This window comes from Nannobrachium achirus, assembly GCF_963921795.1.
Source record: "Nannobrachium achirus genome assembly, chromosome: 18".
In the NCBI taxonomy this organism is placed as follows: domain Eukaryota; kingdom Metazoa; phylum Chordata; class Actinopteri; order Myctophiformes; family Myctophidae; genus Nannobrachium; species Nannobrachium achirus.
In genome coordinates this window covers 4,257,230-4,278,339 of record NC_137825.1, presented here as the reverse complement: position 1 = coordinate 4,278,339, position 21,110 = coordinate 4,257,230, and the positions used below count along the sequence as shown (strand labels likewise).

The 21,110-nt window shown below is 42.0% G+C and overlaps 1 protein-coding gene across 1 annotated transcript in view; it reads right to left on the bottom strand.

The window, feature by feature from the left end:
• LOC308302678 (transient receptor potential cation channel subfamily M member 4-like) overlaps positions 1-18,339 on the bottom strand; it is a gene marked incomplete at both ends in the record, with an annotated part of 37,936 nt that extends 19,597 nt beyond the window's left edge. Inside the window, 7 exons of the mRNA XM_080746965.1 lie at positions 917-1,138; positions 3,341-3,405; positions 4,171-4,351; positions 7,319-7,488; positions 7,873-8,068; positions 14,438-14,606; positions 18,146-18,339. Coding sequence (XP_080603091.1) covers positions 917-1,138; positions 3,341-3,405; positions 4,171-4,351; positions 7,319-7,488; positions 7,873-8,068; positions 14,438-14,606; positions 18,146-18,339 — 1,197 coding nt within the window. The remainder of the gene's footprint in view (positions 1-916; positions 1,139-3,340; positions 3,406-4,170; positions 4,352-7,318; positions 7,489-7,872; positions 8,069-14,437; positions 14,607-18,145) is intronic.
• Positions 18,340-21,110: the final 2,771 nt, after the last annotated feature.

Here is a 21,110-nt window from a genome sequence, read left to right as displayed (position 1 = left end):
ATCCAAAGGGTGTTGGACCTAATGACATGTTACCCATAGGAACTATCAGAATATAATATCATATATATATATATATACCTCGCGCCAGGGCCTTGAGCAGGACTATACCAAAGTCTTTGGGCTTCTCCTGATCTCGACGGTAGATTGTTATCAACTTCCTGTTCTTATAGATGCTCAGAGCCTGAGTGTCAGGGTCAAAGGTCACAGGAGGGGGAAATCAGCTATTTATGCCATTATACACGGACTGTAAACAGGAACTCAGTGATATTCTGATGCAGTTCAGTTTAATAATGTGACGTAATAACATGCTTAATACATTCCACTCCAATCAGTCTACACATACAGTTCATCTAAACATAGCATTCCTCAATGCAGCATGAAAGGTGTGGTTACATTACAACATTACTACATTTCACTTGCACTGGTCCATCTTGGGAGTTTCAGGAATATTCCAAAAGCATCATTATGTTTTTGCATTGCAATAGCGGTACACCACAGTGGGCTGTATGAAGTGGAGTGCACTAGGTTTTTAAAAAGTGCTATTTCGACAATGGCTTCAATGGCTTACTACTGTACTATACTGGCGCTGCACATCATCATCATCATCATCATCATCATCATCACAGAGATCACCCATGATTATATGTGACCCAGATATTTAAACCTTTTCACAAACTCTAGTACTTCACCTGCCAATATATTTCCTACTTCTCTAGAGTCAGATAAGGTCAAGGATGTCTTGTTTCATGACACTGCATGCTATTTGAATGTATGTTAGGTAAGCTTAATAGGTAGTTTAGCTTAGCCGGATGTCTATGGGATCAAGTACAGCAAGCAGTGGTAGCAAAAAGGGAGTGGCGGTTGCCATGTCCTGTTGCCCCAAATGGCGCCCCATGGCACCATCCTCTGCCCTCACCTGTTCAACAAGATGCTCTGTCTGTTGCTCTTCAGAAGGGAAGTGTCTCCTGATCTGTTCTGCCACTCTGGCCTTCAGATCAACACCACCGTCCTCTCCCCCGCTGGAGGACTGGACAGCAGGCGATAGGTTCTCCAAGACGTCACTCAAGAGGTCGGCCGCGCCTCCCGAATACGCCAGCACCAGCCAGGGTGTGGCGCTCCTCAGAGAATCATCCACCCGCTGATGGAGAGGGAATGGGGAGGTGAGAGAGAGAGAGAGAGAGAGAGAGAGAGAGAGAGAGAGAGATGAGAGGGAGGGAGGGAGGGAGGGAGAGAGAGAGAGAGAGAGAGAGAGAGAGAGAGAGAGAGATGAGAGGGAGGGAGGGAGGGAGAGAGAGAGAGAGAGAGAGAGAGAGAGAGGGGGGGAGGGAGGGAGGCAGGGAGGGAGGGAGGGAGGGAGAAGGAGTAATATAAAACAAATATGTTTTACTTAAGTCGGCAGGTGTGAAAAATGTAAGCAATTTACCCCGAGTGAGAGGACATTATGCTCTCATAATGTCCGCAGTGAGTGTGTTATCGGACGAGGCGCAGCCGAGTCCGATAACACACTCACTCAGGACATTATGACAGCATAATGTCCGACCCCGAGTGGTAAATAGCTTTTCTACCACTTTTTCCCGTATACATGAAAGAAAACACATAGTTGTAACTTGGAAGGATCTTAAGTTACAATTATTATTGCCTATAAAACTTCCGCGAGACAGCAGATAGTTCCACAAACAACATCTTCTACTCACCAACAGATGGCGCCAACTCCATACTAATCCATGCGTCTAGCTTACAGCTAAGCTAACGTCAGTTAGAAGTACCGTTCCGGCCGTAAATAGAGGCTGTTCGCTTCCAGAAAGGCATAGGTTCAGAGAAAAGGGGCTTTAAAGTTGGCGGATTGCATTGGATCCAAATAAATCGGCGACTATAGCATGCACGTTAGTAAACATAGGACCGTTGCCACCGTCATTTGTTGGTTGGGGGAAAGGTGTTCCGACTACCTCCTGAAGTCCCCGGATGTACACTGAGGTGCATTGATCTCGGACAAGTCCTCATACAACTTTGCGGCAGTTGTTTTGTCATAACCTCCGGAATTTAGCCAATCAGAATCCAGTATTTGAACACGTGACTAGAAAAAGTGGTAGAAGCTATGTTTTTACCTGGCCTCTAGGGCAGGGGTTGTCAAAGTGGGTGACGGGGCACCCTGTGGTGCCGTGACGGCAGTCCAGGGGTGCCGCGAGATAATTTGATAATATTTGGAATTTATTTGGACACTTTTTTTAAACTTGAAGTACAGTTATTTTCAGTCAGTTCTAACCAAAATGGCTATTATCTCAATGTTTTCCTCTCAACAATCACTAAAATATCATTACTGTCGGGCAGAAACCTCTATCGCACAAAACTAGTAAAAACAGCAGATCTACAAGCACACAACGCCTCACGATGTGAGGCGTTGTGTGCTTGTAGATCTGCTGTTTTCACTAGTTTAGTAAATTACGCTTTTGGACATACGACAACGATGATATGCTATAAATATAAGGTGCTGGGAGTGAAAATTATAATGTAGGGGTGCCTCGGATTAAAAAAAATCACACCTGTGTGAACTGAGCGGTGGTTTACCCACCAACCACCCCCCCTCCCCCCTTCCCCCCTGTGTGTGTGTGTGTGTGTGTGTGTGTGTGTGTGTGTGTGTGTGTGTGTGTGTGTGTGTGTGTGTGTGTGTGGCCTGGCCTGAACAACAGCGCCCCTCCCTTAACATGTGTGGTCATAAAAGGTACTGCAGGCCTGCAGGCTAAATACAGACAGACACACACGCACACACACACGCACGCATACACACACGGCCACGTATAGGAGACGGTGTAACCACCGCTCAAAAAACGTTTGGGAACCTCTGCTCTAGGGAGTGCACATACAAAGTTATACGCTGAACGGTGCAGTTATGGGTTAAACAAGCCTGTTAGCGCCACCATGAAGCTGATTTAATTTTTTTATAGTGGCATTTCTTCCTCTGCCTAGTGGAACATGCGTGCACAATTTCACCAAAAATTGGAAGCCAATCTTGGCCAATCAGGATGGAATATGGAAAATCGGACATATCCATGTTGTTCACATGACTGTAGAGATACTGTCTACCGATTTGCTGGTAACAGAATGGACACACACACACACACGCACACACACACGGAGACACACACACACACACACACACACACACACACACACACACACACACACACACACACACACACACACACACACACACACACACACACACACACACACACAGAGAGACACAGAGAGACACACAAACACACTCTCTGCATTGCCTTTCGGCCTGGTGGAGACAATAAAGGTAAAACACCTTTATTGCCCTGTAAATGTGTGAGTGTACCTTCAGCATGGTTGCCTCTCCTGATATGAGCACACAGAGGACAGGAATGTTAATGCTGCCACTGCCTGAAAGACAAAAGGAATTTTAATGATATCATAACTCAGATGTGGTCTCTAGTTGTTCAGCACATTATCCCCTGCAGTTAAAATTGCTTGGTGTTTTTACTACTTGTAAGTCACCCTTTGATCCGGTCATGGCAAAATAAAACCCAGGATTATTTTATTTCCAGAAAGGAACAAATCCCTTACGTCCAACTAGGGGGTGAAAAAATACAATATCACAATATTCTTCCAAGCTGTATCACGATAACACGATCTTATCACGATTATTTTTCATGTTCGTTTTTATGGTTATTTTTCAAGTTACTTTTTAACAGTACAACCACCTACAAGGTAACACAAACTAAAAGAAAAAGGACTAACAGACCATTTAGACCAGTGGTCCTCAAAGTGAAGTCCAGGGACTCTCTGGGTTCCTTTTGGGAGGTCTAAATTTCACCCTTACAAGACCCTTACAAGAACTCTGACAGTATACAAATGAAACCCTTACGGGTCCATTTGGTTTCCTTTGTATACTGTCAGAGACTGAGTTAAGAGGAGACCTTGACATTGTAAAGTTTGAAAACTACTGATTTAGACCAAATGCAGGTTTAAATTAATTCTGCAATGAATCTCTGTTTTACCAATCCAGCAGGATTTTTTTACAAGGCTCTCCCTCATTGTATAACAATATTATACGATATCTCTGAGAAGGCATATCGTGGATACATTGTATCATCTCAGCGACATTTATCACCATATCGCCCACCCCTACGTCCAACCATCTCTTACCCCTGATGCCAGTGCGTTGGTGGGAGATGTGTTCCTCTAGCTTGGCCCTGAAGATGGTCTCTCCTCCCCTGAGACCAGGTTCCCTCCCATCATCCACCAGCAGGAAGGCCCCATGGTTGTTGTCTAGGCAACAGGAGTCACCGGTTGTTTCCTCGACAGAGTACTTGGTAGGACCGCTACCCTGAGGTGGAAGAGAACGTGTAAGCTCCACAGAATGGCAGTCTGTGTGTGAGTGTGAGTTTTCTTTATTGTTTTCTCTTTAAAAATATATAGTTTATAAAGCTTGGCTAGATAGGAAGTCATAAGAATGAGTTGTCAATGCCCCTGGAGGATGAATTTGTTAATGCTCTATACCAGGGGTTCTCAAACCTTTTTAGGCCGTGACCCCAAAAATAAATAAACCACTATTTGAACACACTGACAAGCACTTGGAATTGTAGGTATTACATTTAATGTGAAAATAGCTGATCTACAGACGTTGTGAGCATGTAGATTGGCTATTTTCACAATGTTCGCCTCTTGCTTACTTAATATTTGACAGTTTGGCCAGTCCTGTCGAATATTCGACTATTCGAATACTTTGAGGTCGAATAAGTCGAATACTAAAAATCACTATTCGTGAATGCCCTAGTGTGTGTGTGTGTGTGTGTGTGTGTGTGTGTGTGTGTGTGTGTGTGTGTGTGTGTGTGTGTGTGTGTGTGTGTGTGTGCGTGCGTGCGTGCTTGCGTGTTCACACCATAGAATGTGCCATTTAACACCATAAAATGTAGTAGGCTACACTGGATCACTGGATAAATTGGCCCATGTCATTACTGCCATTACCTCCCTCTCCTCTGCATGCAGTACCGGTATATGCTGTAGCACAAACAGCCTAAAATATTAACTTAAGATGAGGGCAAAGTAACTCATTTCATTTGACAGCTTCAGTCCATGCCATGTAAAATGAGTAATATGTTCTCATTACATGTAAAAATTAAAAATAATGTAGAATTACATTTGTTTCAAATTATAACATTCAAAATAAGGTGCTAAGGGTCAGAATAAATGTAAATATAAATAGATTAACATAGTTCCTTCCTATAGCCTACATGTTCCATTTCAAAATTCCATACTTTTCCAGACAAAGATTACCAGATTTCTCTTATTGATTCGTCAGACCATATTTGATATGCAATTATGAATACCGGTAGCTACCTTTAGTTGCTTATTATGTAAATATATCTAGTTTCAAAATCTAACTGTACTTGACCAAGACATGACCAAAATAGGAACGCCACTTTAAAAGTGGTTAACACTAAACCCAAAGCCAAAACAGAACAATGTTATTGAGATGTTGCCATGTACATTTTAACTAACTGTATACCTTCAATCCTTACAGTAACAGAAGGGATGTTCATACAATTCACTAGTGAACTAGAAAGGAGAACTAAACTCTATTGACTTTGCTTTATTGGCTGTTAGATTAGGAAAACCATATCAACAGAACACTGTTTAATAAAATGGCCATAAATAAAGTCACTCATACACAGGCGAGTTTCCACTGTCAAATCTCTCTGCCCAACAAGGGGTAGGGTAAACAATGACATAAACTAACAGGTGCAGTGCTACCTATACTGTTACTGATTGTCCCTCATTATGTTTTGAATACAAAGGTTGGCAGAGGGAGAGCAGCGCCCAGGATTACAGCTTAGGCAAATGGCACTGGGTGAGAAATGGGTTTGTGGCATGAATACAATTTAAAAATAACACAAAAATAACTGATACTGAATTGGGGAAAAACAACCTTCTGTGTCTCTGCAGCAGAGTCTATTGAAATGACAAAGAACACAGACGCCAAACGATAAGGAAGACATAAGGTTATCCTTTAGCCTTAGATACACACAAACTAACATAAATAAAGTGAATCCAACACAGAATGTTTGTTTCTGTGTTGGAGTCACTTTATTTATAGTCATTTATTAAACAGTGTTGATATGATTTACCTAACAGCCAAGAAAGCTAATACTAAGTCAATTTATTTCTCCTTTCTAGTTCACTGGTGAAGTGAAATAAATTATAATAACGATGATATAAAGAGCTTACCGGGTAAGCACTTTATATTATATTTATGGAGATGTGCGGAAGTCCAAACACTACATGGGGAAGTGTCTCCATGAAGGAAGGCTGTCATAGAAACTCAACTGTCAGAATCAATGACATAAATGAACTGCATATGCCTGTACTGCTTCCTCATTTACCTACACTTGGAATTGGAGACATAATAGTTTGACTCAGTCCCAAGGATAAATATTGTGAAAATGGCCAATTTGGCCAAAATGGTAAACAGTGGCAAATATTATACTTTCTATTCCACTCCAATTATTTGAAAGCTTTAACTAATTACAATGTAGATTCTGATTATTATTACAAAACATACGTTAACCACTTCAGCCTGTATACAGTAGCCTACTTAGTTCATGCAGGACACAAGAGTCTTGCCCGCCTCAACTGTAATCTTTCATCACCCCATATGGAATCAATGGGGGTACATTTATTGTAAACATTTTTGTCTTAGGAATGCAACAAAAAACAATAAATATGAATGAACTCAAGTCTCCGTGGCGTGAGTAATCAATAGAAAAAAGAAAAAAAAACATCTTGGGGGTGAACTACTCTTTTAAAGGACAACTTTAGTTTTGTACAACAAGGGTTCATATTTTAGATTGCAATGAAAGAATTATAAAAGATGAGTCTTAAAATGATTTCATTTACTTCTTTCTATTTAGAAATTCTTATTTCAGTGGGTGGGGCATGCGTACAAGTGGCTAAATATGTCATTTTACACAGACTAAGCCCATTCCCAAGATACAACGCAACCTTTCAAGGTTGTATGTTACTTATGGGGGCTAGAAGTGTTACTGTAAATAGCAATAAAGAAACTGCTGGCTTATTGTGTCTAAAAATACATATTTAGCCACTTGTACACATGCCCCCATGCGTACGCATGCCCCACATTTTAGCACGGTAAACGCGATAAAACAATGGAACGAAGCATTTTAACACTCACTTTTTCTTTTCTCTAATTACAATCTAAAATATGAACCCTTGTTGTAAAAAAGTTGTCCTTTAAGTAGAAAATGTGGGTACTTCTTCCACCACTGGCGCATACCTGAGGGTTGACCAGCTGATGTCGGTTGTGCACGAGGCCCCAGGCAGCGATGCCCAGCGCAACGACCATGTAGTCGTCAGAGGAGGCGGCCATGCTGTTGTAGTCCCTCACGGCCTCTCCTACACATCTCCCTACGCCTTCACACAAGCCTTCTGTCACGATCCAGGCTCCTGGATATGCATAGTGTGTGTGTGTGTGTGTGTGTGTGTGTGTGTGTGTGCGTGCGTGCGTGCGTGTGCGGGTGTGTGTGTGCACGCATGTGTTTTGTGAAATATGAAAATGATGTGATCAAGAGTGAGATAGAGAGAGAGATAGAGAGAGAGAGAGAGAGAGAGAGAGAGAGAGAGAATCTTTATGAATTGAGTAAAAAGGACCCTACTGTAACCCCCCTATGTGAACTGCTAATACAGCATTCAATCAATCAAAACAAACTGATTCAATTCAATTTAATGTGATTCAATTCACACACACACACACACACACACACACACACACACACATGCACACACGCACGCGCACACACGCGCACACACACACACACACACCTACAGTACCTGTTCTTTTCAAGACTTTGACCAGTCCCTCCCTGAGGAACTCCCGAACCCAAGTCTTGACCTTTGAGCGACCCTCTCCTCCCACCACAGACACCACCAGGTTGGCGGTGGACAAGCCCCACCCTCTTTTGGACCTGTCCCGGGTCATCAGGTCGTAGACGATGGACGGGTCTGTGTCCCAGGACAGACGCAGGAACTGGGTGATCAAAGAAGAAAATAAAACATAAACCAAAAACAACTACTGTAGAAACAAGCAATTCTGGGGAAGTGTAAGTGTGGTTATATCATAGACTGTAAAAAAGAATATATGGATGGTGCGAAGCCATTGCTTTCTATGCGGCGAAAATGACGCTTTTTTGTCCCTTGTATGGGTGTCGCCATCATTGTTTGAATGGTACCCCAGGAATCATAAGGAATGCTATTGGCTGCCAACGGTCACGTGCAACCGCAGGGATACATGGGAGAATGTGGTCGGAGCCTCCCGAAATAAAGCACACGAAGAAGAACACAGCCGGCTGGTATCAGTTTAGTTGGCCACACCCCCCGCAACTTTATCATCAATTTTAACATAAATGGGACCATATTGCACAAAACGCATATCATGGTAATTGAAAGGCAGTTTTTCACTAGCGACAGGAACCATAAAGTATGTATGACGATGTTTATTAATAAGGTTAGGAAATCAAAGGGAAAAATGAATGGGGTGCAGTGGAGAAAACATCTTTTCGGTACCTCGTGGGGGGAAAACAGCGCAATTAGCGGCCAATCAAGGGATCTTTCTCTTCCGGGAAAGCTTCATGAATAATCCAGCCAACAACACCCCTGGGTTATATTGACGCAGGTTGTGAGGAATCCACCGGGAAATGAATTCCGTCTTACTATTTATATTCTATATAGTGATGTCATGTGAAGCATGACCAAAAGCTTCACTTTTACATTCCTGCAAAAGTTTACAAAAAGCAGTTTCACTTTTCTGGCAAAAAAAAAAACTCTCGGGCAGAGAAGAATATTGATGATGGAACGTGTGGTTGCCTATAGCAACCACACTAATAAAACAAACAGTTTTGTACACACACTGTTCTATTTCCGCCCCACAGTGACAATAGCGACCTTAAGCTACAGATGACAACGGCAATCGGAAATGATCCGCGCTCGATAGATAAACCTGCCGTCGCCGCAGCCGTCTCTACTACGGCAGAAGGTCCCTTCCCACGTAGCGCCTACTCCGTCTGCTGCGTGTACGCGTCGCCATGGGAACCAAAGCGTTCAGTGAAAGGGGTGGGAACCCGTCGCCGCCGAGGCTTTGCTTTACCATTTTGATCGCTACAGCGATTACGTCATAGCAGCCGTAGTCCGCCTGGCGTTGCCGTCCTGAAAATCATCTAGCTTAAGGTCGCTAATGTGATAGAAGGTCAACTGGGTTAAAATAATGCAGAGCTGTACACAGCATGCATTTAATTTCACAGGAGTGTCTGGTTTATTTACAGTTCACACAGTGTGTGTGTGTGTGTGTGTGTGTGTGTGTGTGTGTGTGTGTGTGTGTGTGTGTGTGTGTGTGTGTGTGTGTGTGTTGTCGCGGGGTAAAGTTATACGACCCTACAGTCGTCCCCTATAGGCCTCTGTCTAACAGGTCTACTCTTAAAGGAGTCATCCAGACCAAAACACATATAGGGTTAAATCTGTCTTTTATCATACCCCTTTATACCTGCTTTAGTCGATTTTTTTCATAGCTGCCCCTGTTGCTAGATTTCGGCTGCCCCTGTTGCTAGATTTTGCGGGCCCTCTCATAACTAACAGAGTAGATAGACTTTATACTAGTGCGGTTATTTCTTCAGCTTCAAAGTTAGTATTTTTTTACTGGATTGTGTTTACACAATGTCCTGAGACCAACCAAACCACTGTTTTGACCTCACAGGCACCCTTACTTGTCAAACGGCTTCTGCTCTGCACCAGAGCAGGGAGAGGCTAGAAAGGGAGGGGAGGGAGGGGTCGGTTTGACAAGTAAGGGTGCCTGTGAGGTCAAAACAGCGGTGTGGTTGGTCTCAGGACGTTGTGTAAACACAATCCAATAAAAAAATACTAACTTTGAAGCTGAAGAAATAACCGCACTAGAATAAAGTCTATCTACTCTGTTAGTTATGAGAGGGCCTGCGAAATCTAGCAACAGGGGCAGCCGAAATCTAGCAACAGGGGCAGCTATGAAAAAAATGGACTAAAGCAGGTATAAAGGGGTATGATGAAAGACAGATTTAACCCTATGGGGAACGTGCGTATGACGTTTTGTAGGCCGATTTGGAGTTATCGGCCTACAAAACCAGCGCCATTGCTGAGGGGGACCAGTCAAAAAAGAAAAAGAAAAAAAGCTGTAGTTGCTTCTTGTCGGTGAGGTGGTGTGTAGGCTAGGCTGGCTGTGTACAAGATTTCCACAAGAGCTGAGTGTGTGTGGCTTAGATCACTCTTCTCCTATCTCTAACTTGGGTGTCTGTCACTCTAATTTAGTAATAGGTGGACAGTGTTGCATTGTTGGTGCTTTAACAAGTGCACTGAAGCATTAATATGTTCTCATTTCCAACTTGAAGCAACAGCTACTGAGAGATCAGATGTTGAAACATTTTCCAGTGACTAAATATAAAATAGCCTACAATAAAAAAAAAGTGTCCCCATTATGCAAGTAAACAACATTCGATTGTGGTTTAATAAATAGGCTTAGGCCTAAAGAGATTATATTTTAATCGGCAATGCAACACAGGTCCCGTCTTACTCACAAGACAAAGTGAAGCTCACTCGACCATTTCTCTCTCTCTCTCTCTTTCTCTCTCTCTCTCTTTCTAGCTTACAACTATTACAAACAAACGGAAAATGACTTACCTCTGTAGATAGAAAATAGCCTAAAAGCATTCCTTTCTCCCTGGCTTTTGTTTCAATGTTAATATTATAGATTCCTAGGCAACCAACCAGCAGCATTGGACAATAATAAGTCTACATAATTACATGCTAAAGTTTACACCGCTCTGACTTCTGACAGTGCCTGTCAATCAGTTCACACAGCTGCAGACAGTATGTTAGATTGAGTAGACCTCACCACATGAAAGGCAGAGGCACGCATGGACTTTTAATAGCCTAATAATAAGCTAAATGCTCGGGTCTCTCTGAACCTCGGAAATAAACGGATTTCAGGACAATGTCACAGGTCTCAAAAAAAAAAAAAAAAAAGAATCAGAACGGGACGGAACTGGACAAGACCATTACGGGGCCACTCGGGTTTGGTTTTGTAATTTGGCATAACACATAGGCCTATATTTCTATTTAATATATTATAGGCTAGAGCATTTCTCTCTCTCTCTCTCTCTCTCTATCTCTCTCTCTCTCTCTCTCTCTCTCGTCTGTTGGATAATTAGAGAAAGCACACCTCTCTCTCTCAATACAAAGTGATCCTTGCTTGACCACAATGTTCTCTCTCAGATGATCTGGGTAAAGTGGCAGAGTTGACTGAAGTGTCTAGGCTAATACATATTACACGGGAGGTTGAGGCCAGTAAATCTGTCATAAAAATATATCTATTGAATATATTATAGGATATAGCCTACAATGAGATTGAGCAAACAGTTTTGTTTAAATAGAAAATATATCTGACGTGGCTGAACAAGGAACGCTGTCTGTCAGACAGACCCATGATGTTTACCAGGATAAGAAATAACACTAGAAAAGTTGTTATTTTGAGAGAGAAATGTCCCGCAAACTTTGATATGGTTTATTTTGATGATAACTGTTGTAGCCTACAACAATCTATCTCAATACATACTGTAATAGGATCGTCATGGGTAGGTTGTGTAAACGATAGTGCACTTATTATTATTACTAGAAGCAGCGTCTAGTCAGCGACCTGGCCAACTCGGAACAATGTAAATAGGGAATGAATGCCCCGCCCTTTAATGCAAACCCCATTATACCTGTTTTCATAGGACCCGTTTTGACCATCTGTCTGCCTGTGTCCATTTATGCCCATATATGGAGATATCTGTATCTGTCTGTCTGTCTGTCGGCGTCCATTTTATGTCCATATATGGAGATCACTGCAGTTATAGTTCTGGGTCCATTTTATGCCCAGATATGGAGATATCTGTCTATCTGCGTCCATTTTATGCCCATATATGGAGTATCTGTCTGTGCCTCCAACTGTGTTGCAGACACAGTGCCGGTTCCCCCTTTAATGCAAACCTCATTATACCTGTTGTCATAGGACCCGTTTTGAACATCTGTTTGCCTGTGTCCATTTATGCCCATATATGGAGATATCTGTATCTGTCTGTCTGCGTCCATTTTATGCCCATATATGGAGATCTTTGACCATCTGTTTGCCTCTGTCCATTTATGTGCATATATGGAGATATCTGTATCTGTCTGTCTGCAATCCATTTTATGCCCATATATGGGGGCATTCATTTTATGCCCATATATGGAGAACGCGCGTGCCCGTGGGACGAACGTTTCTCGAGATACGCGGATTACATACATACATCACACTCACAGAGATTTTTTGTTGACTCATGTGGCGTACGTGATGTCAGAGCCTTTTATGAAGTGATGTCACGATGAGTCAGAGCTTTCGCCGATTTCCTCCGGAACAGCCTGATGTCAACAATCAACCCCGCATAAGGAGATTCCGAACGTTTCACGCCGGTTCGGGAAAACCGCGCATCGGGTCGGGTCGAGACCCGGCACTGCACTCCGTGCCGCGGCGGGGAACACGCGTGCCGAATCTGAAGCCGGTGGGACGAACGGTTCTCGAGATACGCGGATTACAGACAGACAGACAGACAGACAGACACACACGCAGAGACTTCTCGCATTTATAGATAGATAAGTGACGTCCCTCGAAGATGGCGACGGGAAATACGTCATCTGGAGCGAAACTCCTCCCTAACTCCGCCTTACGCACGAATTCTATATGTGTTTTGGTCTGGATGACTCCTTTAATCTAATGAGTCAGCACTAAGCCATATAGGAATGTACTTAGCCTACTGCGTAAGGTACTCGTCCGGAATCTAACGGGCTTCCATCACATGGCCACCACCTGTCTGAATTATAGCACCTCGATTATGAACAACCCCCATAGTAATCAATAACTATAATCACCATGTTTAATGTCCGCTACCTTACTTAAATGCGTGCAAGTTGGTGAGTTTTACAGATTTATTCTTTAAGGCCTGTTTCCTACTTAGGCCTAAGGTGTTGTTTTAATTAATTGGTTAGAGTTAACCATTCAAGTAAAAGTTGTACAAAATCATAATATAATTGTCCCAAATATACAATGCCAACTTTATAGTTGGATTTCATAGATAACCTCAAATAGATAATAATTGTACCACCATAGAGATTTTACATAAGTCGATACAACTATACATCCAATTGAAGTTGAAAATTAAAGCGTTAGTACAAAATTCAATTGACTAATAAAACCCTAACCCAAACCTAAAAACCTAACCCTTCCTAAAAACTCACCCTCCGTTTCTATCATCCTTTTACCCGATCCAATTTTTAAGCAGAGAACCTAGGTGGCCAGTCTAATTATCTTCTCTGTAACAACTTATTGATAAGTGAGACAAGAGCTAAGTCCTAGCCCTGTTAGTTGATCTTTGACATTGTTTGCTATTGTCTGCTCTCCACCTCCCTTCTCCTCTCTGTTAGACAGGACGTGAAACAATACGACATCGGCTAGCACGTGGTACAGAGAAAGAGCTGGCTCCGTTCCCAGACAGGAAACAGTGAGAAAGTGACCATAATAACACCACAAAGATACCTTAATAACATGAATGATTCTACAAAAAGTTATAATGTAAATGATAACGTGCTAATTACTATTATAAGACATTATTCAGACAATGATTAAAATTATAAGGCTTGATTAATTGTAATCTCATTATATAACCCCTGATTATTCCTCATAACTGCTGTCTCCTGAGTGACCAAGTTACTTCTGCATTTGTTGTTTTTCCATTTCAGCCAAAATTCCCCCATGTGTGTCTCTTCATAACAGGATGTAAGTGTGTGGTAATCCGTCTGTACATTTCTTGTCACATTTAGCCTCATTTAGTCTTCAACAACCCACAAATAATATGTTGCATCCAGCATTTAAGCAGTATAAAGATGCTTGTCTTCAGCTTGATCTAAAATTCAGGGAAAACAGGGTTGAAAGTTGAATCGCTGATATCCAAGTCCAGTCTTGGAGTGTGCGCGCGTGCATGTGTATGTATGTGCATACCGGTATGTGCATTGTTCTCATTCTGTCCTGGTCTAATGTAGGAAAAAGAAAAGAGGGGGAAAATAAACACCTTGGTTTGAGTTTTAAATTCTTAAAGTAACCTTAAAGTACTATGCAATACATTACAAATAAATATTGTATCTCAAATGGATGATTTGAAATTGATTATGGAAGCACCATGAACCACAGAGAGTCAGATTCAGTCAGTCAGTCAGTCAGTCAGTCAGTCAGTCAGTCAGACAGACAGACAGACAGACAGACAGACAGACAGACAGACAGACAGACAGACAGACAGACACTTACATGACTGGGGCAGCTGCCTGCCGCAAACTGCAGCTCTCCGAAGGCGTCGGTGGGACGTTCAGAGGAGTGCTGGGCGATGTCCCACTGGGAGACCATGGCCGTGTTGAAGGACCCGTCCGGAGACACGTGCTCGTCCCACAGACGCCCACACTGGCATCGCGTGCCGTTACTGCGTGAGACGACAGGGTGGTGGTAGTACTTCAGCTAGACCAGTGGCTCCCAAACCTCTTAGCTCGAGACCCCCCCGAAAAAGTGAAATTTGATGTCTCCCCAGGACAAAAACTATGTGAAAATAGCAGATGCATGCATGTTGTTCCTCTTCAATTCATGTGGCAGTGCCAACTCTGAACTCCCTCAGTAATCGTAGCCCACTCCCTCTCTCCCCTCACATTAACCAAATGGCTGTTTGTCTGGTTTTCTTGTTTCCATGTTTTTTTTATTGTAGATAGTGGGAATGGTGTAAATGTCTTCATGTATTTATGTCTTGATCCTTGTTTTGTCAGAGCTGCAACACATTTCTGTATTGAAAGTAAATGCCACCAAACTGGTTGTGTGGCAATTAAAATAACTTAGCTTAAACTTGGCCTCAGATTTTGTCTCTCTGCAGCATGAACTGCTAAATAGCAAACAGCCCACAAATGGGTCCGTTTGAGAAACAGTGAACTAGACAGCCTGTCAGTTATCAAAATCATCATTCTGATCAGCTCCGAAAACACAACCACGTTATATGTACATTTTCAGCGACTTGACTTAATTGTCTCGTATAGGCTATACATCAGGGGTGCCCACACTTTTTAGACATGAGATCTACTTTTAAAATGACTAGCTCAACATGATCTACCCATCCAACATGTTTTAGCTGAGGGCCTGAGGGAGGCTTTGGAATAGCAGCACTGGCGTTACATTTTAGACAAACACACTTACTGTAAGGGGGAAATAAATTGGAAATACTGTGGGAAATGTCTTCATCCCATTCTGTATGGAAGTGGTAGGTTTTGGGGTTCTTTGTAATGCTACTGACTCTTCAACAAAGTATTGCATTGGAGGTTTGCCTACTTTAGAAGCCATGAAGGGAGCAGACAGGCCCTTCTTGATGTCATATTGACATATATTATTTTTTTTATATTTTAATTATATATTTTTAGAGGCATGTCATGTGGTCTACCTACACACCCTTGGTGATACTGGTAGATCACGATCTACCTTTTGGGCACCCCTGCTATACATAATACATTTTTTACAAGGGAGGTATTGTTTACCTGGAAGAATCTTCTACAAAGGTCGTGCACTCTCTTTTCTTGATGAGGATTGGTATCCAACTCTGAAAACATTTTTACACAGGTTATGCTGTATTATTATCAGCACTCTGCAATCATGACTTTTCATCTCATTCATAGGATATATCCCAGGGGTAACTTCATATAACTGGAGGGTTTTAGAACATTTGAGCTTGATCACACTACAGCGTCACGCAAAAGCATCAAAAGCACCACGTCCAGGGCTCTATTAACCATTGGGCCGGTGGGGCCGTTGCCAGGGGCCCTTGGCTCTCAGGGGCCCTTGGGGGAACTGGGCCGCGTGGTCATTGACAATTTACTCAAATTAAATGTATACGTTAATTAAAAATCGAATGTGTGGGCCCCTCCTCTGTTGTCTACAGGTGCTTTCTTGGCCCACAGATGATCATCATGGCTTAAAATCCGAGCTGGGTAGTGTGCGTCGGGAGGGAGGGGGGGTTATGGTGGAGGGTGGGGGGCCCTAAAAAAAATCATTGGCCCTTGCAGGGGTTAATCCATCCATGACCACGTCCACAAGCTCGAAACGCGTCGCAGCGAGCTTGTTGATCTGCTACTTTTCCAATTTTACAGTTGAATGCTGAAGGGTAACAGTTTTTCTAAAACCATAGGTAGGATTAAGAAGGCGTTTTAGAATTGGCCTCAGGTCTCAAGGCACGGTCACATCACACTTTTATTCTACCTAGGAGGGTGGTTTCTTCAATGCTTTTCAATGGGAATGGAGCGGTTTGCTGCCATTTGTGGATTTCTGTAAAAATAAAATATAAAAATGCTCCATTCCCATTGAAAAGCATTGCAGGGATATTCAGTGGTCCTCAACCTTTTCAGGCCACGACTCATATTAATGACTCATAATAATCATATTTTAACTGGGGACACCTCATCCTGGTGAGCACTAAAGCCTCTGTCATAGTCCAGGGTAGAGCTATCACCTCGCCGTGTTGTAGTTTCCTAGCTATCACCTATGCTTTGTCTTTATTTTTAGGTGATAGCTGAAAAACTACACCACGCTGAGGTGATAGCTCTTCACCCTGGACTATGATAGTCTTTAGAGTTGAGGCATTACATTTTGTATAACATGGTTCTATTGTGAAAATAGCTGATCTACAATCTAGATCTTTGGTCTTCCCAGTGTCTCTTCCAGCCCCCCAAAAAGCAATTCATTAACTCTAGGGCTCTGTTATGATCCAGGTCTTATGCCTTATGCCTTAACTTCTTTGCCTTTTTTTACTATTCTGAAAAACATTTTTAAATACTTCAAATGCTGATCTACATCTGCACGTTGTGAGCTTGCAGATCAGCTATTTGAAATATAAAAAAAATATATGTATATATAGTAAAAAAGGCAAAGAAGTTAAGGCATAAGGCATAAGACCTGGATCATAATAGAGCCCTTCTGAATGGCCCTGTCTGAACGGTATCGTCCCCATTCTATGTCACATGTGGCTTTCCTATTGGGCCCCCTCAAGAAGGGGGCAGTACTTTTTGGGAGGCTATATTCCATTGAGACTATATATATGAGGTGGAACCATGACCTAAAGTGGTGCTAAAATTGGAACTATACAGAGAAGATTAGCATGGTGCCATGCTAAAACTGGAACGATACAGAAAAGATTAGCATGGTGCCATGGTATCTTTTCTGTATCGTTCCAATTTTATTCAAAAGACAGCGAACGTTGCCAACAAAGGGCATTTTGGTATTGCATCTGTATAGCTTGGAATTAAAGACAGACAGAACATGAAATTTCAATATCTGAGTGGTTGTTTAGGCAAAAACCTGTATAAAACCGTATTATGGACCAATATTTATATTATATATATATATATATATATATATATATATATATATATATATATATATATAGGCCCCTTTAAATTGTCACTTTAGAAATGTAGATACCCTCTATCTATACACTTAAACTCAATGTTGGTTTGTTTACTGTTGAGTGAGAAAACAACATTGCACATTCACACATCTGGGGACCTCCCAAAATAATTTGCGGACCCCCCTGGGGGTCCTCCTGACCCACAGGTTGAGAACCACTGGGTTAAAGAAGTGTGTGGAGAGAGGATGTTATGTCATATCCTAAACCTAAACCTAAATGATGCCTTCATTGTGAATTCACCTGCATACAAAAACTCAACCCGCACATTCCTGCCTGACATGCCACACACATTTGCATCCTTTCCCCCGATATCATTATTGGTTCTTTTGAATATATACTCTTATATACAGTACTCTTGTAGAACGGTCTCTGCCTGGTATTCCTAAATGTATAACCTCTGTAAACTATGCCTAACCAGTTAATTCCTCATCTTAACCTCAGTAAAATGGTGCCTAACCCTGATGTTTTTTTTTCTTTCTAACCTTATTCTCAGTAAAACAAATAAAATAATATAAGAACCGCCACACCGAGAGGTCGGCGTTAGGTCGGCAGTGAAGGGTGAGCATTTTTTGGGGTGAGCGATCTGGTTACTCTTCATTTCCACTACGACCACCTTGGTGCCCTTCATGTCTATGCCCACCTGGTTACCCTTCATGTCTATGCCCACCTGTCGCTCTTCATTTCGCGTCTCGGTGTGACTCCCCTCTTCCTCGTCACTCATGTCCTTGTCGTTTGTGTCCCAGACAGCGGATTCAACGATCTTTAATCAAAATAACCAATCAAGAATCAAGAAGGGTCATAGTAATTCATACATACAATTAATACTTAAAAAAAAAAAAAAAAAAGAATACTAAACTATAAAAACCCTCTGTCATTGAATCCTGTACATCTACTTATAACAATATTACAAAGTATATTATATTCACTGTTGATTGATATTGGGTGAACTATCCCCTAATGCCACGTACACAGAATATATTCTTAATTCCGTTTGCCTGGTTAAATAAAGGTTAAATAAAACTAAAACAAAACAATACATATAGAGTGGCCTAAATGTACACTGTACATGGACAGAAGTATATATATATATATATATATATATATATATATCCACAAGTTTCCCCGGGAGTTTACTGGAGACTATCAGGACCAAACTTCCGGGTTTAACAGCAGACATACAAGCTCACGTCGCATCGCAGATGCAACCCGTTGTGAGCTTGTAAATCGGCGGTGGAAGCTCGGTGCAGACGTCTGCGCAATGCACTATGGGGCGTTGGAAACTCGTGGATATATATATATATATATATTTTTTTTTTCCTTCTATTAGTATTGATTACTCACCCCATTAGTCGGGGGCCCCAAGGCAATACAAGGACCGTTTGGTTCAGATTCTCGCAAATTCGCCAAATTTGGCACAGATGTTGTCCATAACATACTTAATCATTTTAAGATGGGTGCCAAGATGGGCACCCCATGGTACTGCCGTATTGCGCAATCGAATTGGGCTCCCATTGACTTTCTATACAGGAGGAAAATACCCAGAAAAAGATTTTTTTTCTGGGTATTTAAGGAGGATCTGAGGGGTCTAACTAGGGGTTTGTCATGATGCTGAATCCATTGCAGGCATTTGTTTTGCACAAAAAACTTTCCGTGGGCTAGAAATGGTCTCAGAAAACAATACACGTATGAGTATTCATGTTAGTCGGAGGCCTTAGGGTTTTTTTTTTCTCGTGCTAATCAGTCTAAAAGTTCAAAATTTTGCACATGTAGCTCAGGGCATGCTCTAATTATTTAGCTAGGGTGCCCGAGTCTGCGACATTCGGGGTCGCCACAGCACCCAAAAAACTCTGAAAAGTGATGACTCATCACTTTTCATCACTAAAGTCGATGGGAGCCCAACTTGATTTGGCCGCTGTGGCGACCCCGAATGTCGCAGACTCGGGCGCCCTAGCTAAATCATTAGAGCATGCCCTGAGCTACATCTGTGCAAAATTTTGAACTTTTAGACTGATTAGCACAAGAAAAAAAAACCTAAGGCCTCCGACTAACACGAATACTCACCCATACGTGTATTGTTTTCTGAGACCATTTCTAGCCCACAGAATGTTTTTTGTGCAAAACAAATGCCTGCAATGGATTCAGCATCATGACAAACCCCTAGTTAGACCCCTCAGATCCTCCTTAAATACCCAGAAAAAAAAATTTCTGGGTATTTTCCTCCTGTGTAGAAAGTCAATGGGAGCCCAATTGGATTGCGCAATACGGCAGTACCATGGGGTGCCCATCTTGGCACCCATCTTAAAATGATTAAGTATGTTATGGACAACATCTGTGTAGCCGGGGATCCAGTCCCTCAAAATGGGAGAGTACCTGTGATGTTCTGCCGCACTTTTTATTTCTGTTTTATCTATTAGTTTGGTCATTAAGGTCCACAGAATGAGAGGCCTGCTCTGACGGAAACATCGCGAAAAAAGGTTATGGCCATTTGTATATTCACTGTCCCATTGACTCCACTACACAGGAATGGAAATATATTATTAAAAAGAAAAAATCTGCTCTAAGTAGCATGTGAGGGGTCAAACTGGAGGGTTTTCATGATTCTGAATCCATTGCAAGCATTTGTTTTGCACAAAAAACATTCCTTGGGCTAGAAAACGAACTAACAAAAGTGTGAAAAGTGATGAGTCATCACTTTTCACAGTCATCACAGTGATGAGTCATCACTTTTCACACTTTTTGGTTCGTTTTCTAGCCCAAGGAATGTTTTTTGTGCAAAACAAATGCTTGCAATGGATTCAGAATCATGAAACCCCTCCAGTTTGACCCCTTACATGCTATTTAAAGCAGATGTTTTCTTTTTTATAATATATTTCCTTTCCTGTGTAGTGGAGTCAATGGGACAGTGAATATGGCCATAACTTTTTTTCGCGATATTTCCGGCAGAGCAGGCCTCTCATTCTGTGGACCTTAATGACCAAACTAATAGATAAAACAGAAATAAAAAGTGCGGCAGAACATCACAGGTTCAACCCTATTCCTTGAGCTTTTGGGCATGTGGATCCCCGACTAGTGCAAAATTTGGTGAATTTGCGAGAATCTGAACCAAAATATCCCTGGGGCCCCCGACTACATGGATTCATGAATATTTTAGTTTTTGTCTCATTCCTAAACCAATAATTTGATGAGCAGCATGTGGTTCCCTATGGAGACACAAAGAGCCTGCTTTGTTCCCTATGGAGACACAAAGGGCCTGCTTTGTTCCCTATGGAGACACAGAGAGCATGGTTTGTTCCCTATGGAGACATAAAAAGTCTCCTCAAATTATTTGCTTGGGAATACGACAAAAAACATGAATTCAAGTCTCCACAGGGTGAGACACTAAATAATGGTGCAAATTACTGGTGAGCCAATGTCTCACGAGACTAGCCTATTTGAACAGAGGCAATCTTATCTTACATGTGGAGGAGCCGTATGGAGGCAGGTATAGATGAA